Source organism: Hetaerina americana, unplaced genomic scaffold (assembly GCF_022747635.1).
Source record: "Hetaerina americana unplaced genomic scaffold, ioHetAmer1.1.p SCAF_4, whole genome shotgun sequence".
In the NCBI taxonomy this organism is placed as follows: domain Eukaryota; kingdom Metazoa; phylum Arthropoda; class Insecta; order Odonata; family Calopterygidae; genus Hetaerina; species Hetaerina americana.
The window spans coordinates 19,078,732-19,085,189 of record NW_027286985.1 but is presented as its reverse complement, the minus strand read 5'-3'; the positions used below and the strand labels follow the sequence as shown (position 1 = coordinate 19,085,189).

The 6,458-nt window shown below is 37.9% G+C and overlaps 1 protein-coding gene across 1 annotated transcript; it reads left to right on the top strand.

Moving 5' to 3' along the window:
• Positions 1-48: 48 nt before the first annotated feature.
• On the top strand, positions 49-2,739 carry Pdp (pyruvate dehydrogenase [acetyl-transferring]-phosphatase 1-like protein, mitochondrial). Its single transcript, XM_071590845.1, has 3 exons — positions 49-681; positions 786-927; positions 1,008-2,739. The coding sequence occupies exons 1-3, from the start codon at positions 451-453 to the stop codon at positions 2,168-2,170; spliced, it is 1,536 nt and encodes a 511-aa protein (XP_071446946.1). The 5' UTR covers positions 49-450; the 3' UTR covers positions 2,171-2,739.
• Positions 2,740-6,458: the final 3,719 nt, after the last annotated feature.

Below are 6,458 nucleotides of genomic sequence, written 5' to 3'. Positions count from 1 at the left end.
AATTCGCATAATTACGTTTTACAAATGAGTGCCGATAATTTCCACCCTTGAAGTCAGTTCAACAAAGAAAAGGTGTCAGTGGAACTCGGTAGGCAGAAGCAAATGCAAAGATACATAACGAAGCGGATTGAATAACGTTTATTTATAAAGTATATCCCTCTTAAATCAGTGAAATGAGTTTTGGTGTTGCCCTTCAGGTATAACTCTTGCCTTTATCACTTTGGATACTTTCACTGATTAGTGATTTCTAGGCATTTTGTACTTATTTTGTTCGTATGAAAGGATCCAATTAACACCTTTGACCTCCCATAATAAGAGAGAGACTTTTCTTCTGGCTTGAACAATAATACGTGGTGTTGGTGATTCAATTTCACTCACCTATGTGTAAGGAATTTGCGCACTTGTGTACTGGAACTACCCAAGCAGCATTGGTTTGCATTATAAGTTGAAATGGGTTTGGGCACAAAAGCCCATAAAATTCTTAACTCTGGATCGAGCCGAAGTGTTTCCGGTAAATTGAGCATACTAGTCAGGACTGTTTGCAATGTACCGGTCAAGCCAAAGAACAACAAGGGTATATTTTTTTGCAAAGGAGAAGAATCAATCCAACTATGTCTGCCTCAGAGGACGTTAAAAACATCTTCGAAATGCAGCGTATTTGCTCGACTTACACCACAAGAGGTACATCATAAGCGTGATATGTTTCGGATGAGACTAGGCGAGAATGGAACTGATTGTGTATAATATTGTATTATGTAAATTATGACTTATGATTGAATTTTAAGGTTACCACAGTTTTGAGAGCTAACGAGTATACTCAAGATTTTAGCATAACCGGATCAGTTAAGTCTTATGATTCCAACCAACTAGCATCCAACAATCCTATTGAAGACACACGATCAGAAGCAAGATGTTTATTTACTACAGGTGAAAATAAATTTTGAGTTTCATTGATTATTTAGTACAATTGTAAAATATTCTGCATTTAACCCATTCATTCTTTGTAGGAATGTTATTCGGAGTATTTGATGGCCATGGAGGAGGATCATGTGCACAAGTTGTCGCCAAGAGGCTTTTCCATTACATTGCTGCCTGTCTATTACCCCCGGACCTACTTAAGCAATACCTTCACTCACTAGAGACCTCAGAAATGGCAGAACTTATAGAAAGTTACAATGACAAAGTAGAATTTGTTGACGAATTGAAAAAACTATATCTAAATCATTTTAAAGGTTTTGTGACAGAGTTACTCCAGGAAAGTGACAACCGTAAAGAATTTGTCATGAGTGAGGCACTGACCAGAGTGTTCCTTCGTCTTGATAATGACTTGTGTAAAGAAGCATTGCCTGATGCAAAAGGTGAAGTAAATTCCAAAACTCTTGGAGTGGCAATGTCAGGCGCTGTAGCCTGTGTTGCACATGTGGATGGCCCTCATTTACACATTGCCAATGTAGGTGATTGCCAAGCAGTGTTGGGAGTATTAACTGAACTAAATACTTGGACTGCTAGAAAATTAACACTGGAACATAATTCAGATAACAGGCCAGAAGTTGAGAGGATTTTGTCAGAACATCCTCAAAATGAAAGGGATACTGTCATAAAAATGGATCGCTTATTAGGGCAGCTAGCTCCTTTGCGAGCTTTTGGAGATTTCAAGTACAAGTGGAAGAAAGACGTTTTAGACTCCATTTTGGTGCCTCGGTTTGGGGAACATGTTCTTCCCCCAAACTATTACACACCACCATATTTAACTGCCTTGCCAGATGTTACACATCATCGCCTTACACCTCGAGATCGATTTCTAGTTATAGCATCTGATGGCCTTTGGGATCTCATATCTCCCCTTCAAGTAGTTAGATTAGTCGGGGAGCATGCTAGTGGAAAAGTCACTCTTAGTCCATTTCGTTTACCCAGAAGAGACATGAAATTAGGAGAAATTCATTCAATGCTACTTACTAGGAGAGAAGGCCTTAGTATGAAACCCATAGATACAAATGCTGCAACACATCTCATTCGAAATGCTCTAGGTGGCACAGAGTATGGTGTTGACCATGGTAAATTGTCCCAGTTATTAACCATGCCAGATGAAATGGTGCGCGTATTTCGTGATGACATAACTGTTCTAGTCATTTACTTTGACTCAGATTATTTAAGGCATTGTCCTCACTAAACAAGCTAACTACCTACATCATTTGTACAGATTCAAAAATCATTTTACCCATGTAGAAAAAAGAAACCTTTTGAGATGTAATAGTGGCTGTTTGAAATAGCGAACTCAGTGGTGGAATAAACCTGCCACTTGACTTCATTTAAGTCTGTAATAAGTTTAAGCTATTTGTCACACTACAGGTTTGCTAGTTACAAGGATATTTCAGTTCTGGCAAATCTTAAAATAAAAAGGAAATAATCAGTGTTAACCTTTTACAACATCATAATTTTACTTCTCATACAAACTAATTTATTGTCATCCGAAGAAATGATGGACTTTTTATGCATAAAAACTCATACCTGCTTGGTAATGTAGAAACAAAATGTGTTAGGCAAAATATGCTTGTTTCCGTGTCATTTTTTACAACCCTATTTATTCAAACCCAAAACTTTGTTAAAGGTTTTATAGTTGCTGAGGAGAGATGTTTGTTGATTTGAAAGGTTGTGAATCTCTTTGAATGAAGTGTTAATAATTGTTATAAATTATATTTTTGGTGTCTGACACTATTGAAAGTTATCACTGAAATTTAATTCATTAGCTGTTGATACTGATTCAAATATTAACCAATACAATGGCCATGGGACTTACTGAACAAGGAGTTCTGCCTATATAAAGTAAATATGTATGTGGTATAGATGACCTCGGCCACCTACAATAAAACGTACAGAGTTGGCATGTTTTAGTCAAATTAGCATCAATAAAATCAAATATTCACATCCCTTATGAAAATATTAAAATTGTAGTATGGGTGCAAGGAATGCAGTTTGGGGTATGGAAGAAAAGAGGTGCTGAGTTGTGGTGACCACATTTTAGTACAGTGCCCTGCACAAGGATAACTGGGCTGACCATCGAAGTCTAGCAATAACAAATTGGAAAAATCAATTGGCACTTAGCTTTAGGTATATTTCTCCGCAGGGTAGTTTTCATCTGCACTTCGGAGCTGCTAACGTGCATTGGCTTGGAAAACATTGTTGGTCAAGAATTGCAACTTTTTCCCCAAATGATAATTTTTTCTGATACTAGCCTCTGTTAAAGAATTAATTTAACCCCATGTGGTCCTTGGTAGGTAAGTCATTTTTTTCATTGAATGTAGTTTGAAATGAAAAAAAATGTAAATAGCAACTTACCAGAGGATGGTTTTTGATGAGAATGGACTTATGCTGACGATACCGCATGCAAGGTTCTATATTTTAAGAACAGGAGTTATTTACTCAAATACATAAAGAAAATTTGTAGCATAAAGCTAAGAGCGCAATCTCATTGACAGACATTGAGAAAAACCTGCATTGCACCCAATACCATGTCAAGCCAACAAACTACTTTAAGACAGTCGCAATGGAAATATGGTGTTACCAAATTTCTTCTTTAGAATAAAATACACTTTACCACATTAACTTCCATCATATTCCGTTTCTTCAAAATTACTTTCTCATCTTAAGGATGGGAGAGGGATCTAATTGTTGCTACCTGTAGTGTGAGTGCTGATTGAAAAATCCCAGGGTCAATGATGGGAGGTAGTGCAAGCATCCTGTCATATATTCTTGGATTGTACTGTGTGAGGCAGCTTAAAACTCTGTTCATATTTTATTAACAAAGTAAATTAAGACCAGATGTTGAGTCAAATTCTGGCCGTTTGTTCTTGGTACGAGTACTGAACTACTTGAATTTTCATTTATCAACATTTCAATCCGAAGAGGACTTCATCCTCTTCCAGAATATTACCACCAATTTCAACTCAGAAGAGCCTTATACAGTATAAATCTGGTTTTCCCCATGGCAGCTTGATGATAAATGCCTCTACAATGGAAAACTCTGACATTTTAGCAAGATATACTAACTCTTTGATATCTTAATACAGCACACTTGCTAACAGTTTCTCTATCAGTAAAGTGAGTACAAACGAAGTTGTTACAGGCACTTTAACATGAGAAGGGAAGAGCTCCAGTGTTGTCCATCCAGCATGACTCCACTTCCCATTACATACTTAGGATATTTTTCAAACATTAAAATGGGGTGCACAGATTTTTGTAAAAATACATATTGCTATCAATCAACTGTTAGACCAAAAAAATATTGCATCCCATTTGATGGGTAATATAGGTGGTTATAATAGGCATGTTGCTGCTAAGATCATTTGGACAATTCTAGTGGGCTGTAAGGGCTAAATAATTAGGGAGAATAAGCCAAGAGTAGAATTTAACAAGCTCCGTCTTGCAGGAAAATTAACATTTTAGTACAAATTATGTTATTTAAAGAAATAAGAAGACAACCTGGCATCCTAGAATGCATTGTGTTAAGTACTACACGGTACATATACTAGCATGGTAAAATATGAACATCAATTTGTGGTCTAAATTTGTAACTCCGTGTACTATCATCCCAGAATGAAGAGTAAGAGATCGTACATAAGATTCAGGAATGAGAAGAGAATAAGTAGAGTAAATGGAATAAGTGGACTCGCTCACTTATACTGGGAGCTGAATAACCTGGAGTGGACAAAATTCACGAGAAAAAGAGCAGAAAATAAGGATTCTGAATGAACTTTGATTTAAGGAAAACTACTGCACTCCCGAAAAAATTGGTTACACACAAGGAAATAGCACATTATATCATTCAAATAATTGTGACATAGAGGCCTGCAAAAGTGAAGCATAGAAATCTTTCAAAAAAAAAAAAACGTGCTGTAGGTGAATGTTAAAGATCGAATAGACTGATGCAAAACATGTATGTATAAGGAAGGATAGAAGAAAAGGCCACCTGGAGTACATCCTGTTCAAGGCCACAAAGAGAGATGTATTATTAAATGGAAAATATAGATAAGACATGATGCATCTGTTAGGAACACAATAAAAGGTAAAGCAAAAAGAAAAATTAATCAAATAAAGAGGGAAGTGTTATTTTAAGTTACTCATATACGAGGTCTGTCTAATAAATACGCACACTGAGGCCATAAAAAATTTATTTTGCAAAATTTAGTCTTCATTGTTTTTTTCCCCTTCAAAGTAATCTCCATTCGTTGCTATGCACTTATTCCATCTTCTTTTCCATTGTTTACAGCACCCTTGGAAGTCCTTGGCAGTTAGGCCTTTTAATTTTCTCGTTGTGTCTTGCTTTATTGAGTCCACATCTTCCTAGTGATGTCCCATCATCACCTTTTTGCATTCAGGGATTAGGAAAAAGTTGCAGGGGGCAAGATCTGGTGAATAAGGAGGATGATTAAGGATGGTTATTGACTTTTTTGCCAGAAACTGGCGAACAATCAATGCTGGAAGTGCAGGTGCATTGTCATGTTGAAGGATCCATCCATCATGTTCGATTATAACAGTGTGCACATTTGATTTTCCTAAATTAAGTTCATCAGCTATCATTCAGACAGTTTTTCGATGATCCGTAATGACAACGGACCGTACATGATCTACAGGGTTCGTCCGGAAAATAAGTGTACTGAGCTCAGGAAAAAAAATTTATTACACTTTTACATATCTTAAGCTAATATTCCTCAAAATAGGACCCTTGTGAGTCAATAAACTTGTTCCAGCGGCGTTCCCATTCCTGGAACGCTCCCGCGAAGGCATCATCGGGAACCTCTCGAAGACTCGTCGTCGACCTCTTCTCTGCCCTCCACGAACATCTTGTGCCACCGAAAGATCATGTTTCTGGACATGGCTGACTCCCCGTAAGCCTGGTTAATCATACCGACAGTTTCGGTAGACGATTTCCCAAGCTTCACCGCAAATTTGATGGAATAACGCTGCTCCAAAAACTTCGGCATCGCATTCCGTGACGTGGGTCGAGCGTGGAGGTTCGCGTTAACAGAGCTCCTCACTACACCACAACTCAGAGCCGACTGCCTTTTTCAGCGTCGCTTGCCAACATACCCCCCTCCAATCACAGCCCACCACAGCGGTGCTGGGCGCGCCTGAAGCGGCGCGCCCAATCCAGGAGTCAGTACACTTATTTTCCGGACGAACCCTGTATGCTGTCATCAACACAGGTGGTTTGAAGGTAATCCAGGCCTTGCATCATCCGTGGTGTCTTGTCGGCCATCTTTACGGCAATTAATCCACTTGAAAATGGTTTTCTTTCAAGCATTATCACAGTAAACAGCTCTCAACATTTCAGTAATTTCTTGATACCTTTTCAGCACTTCACCAAAATACTTGATGTTGATTCGTTGCTCCATGATTTCTTCAATTTCCATTTTCAACAAATAGTAAAAATAAGGACAACAGAAACTAACATAACTGGC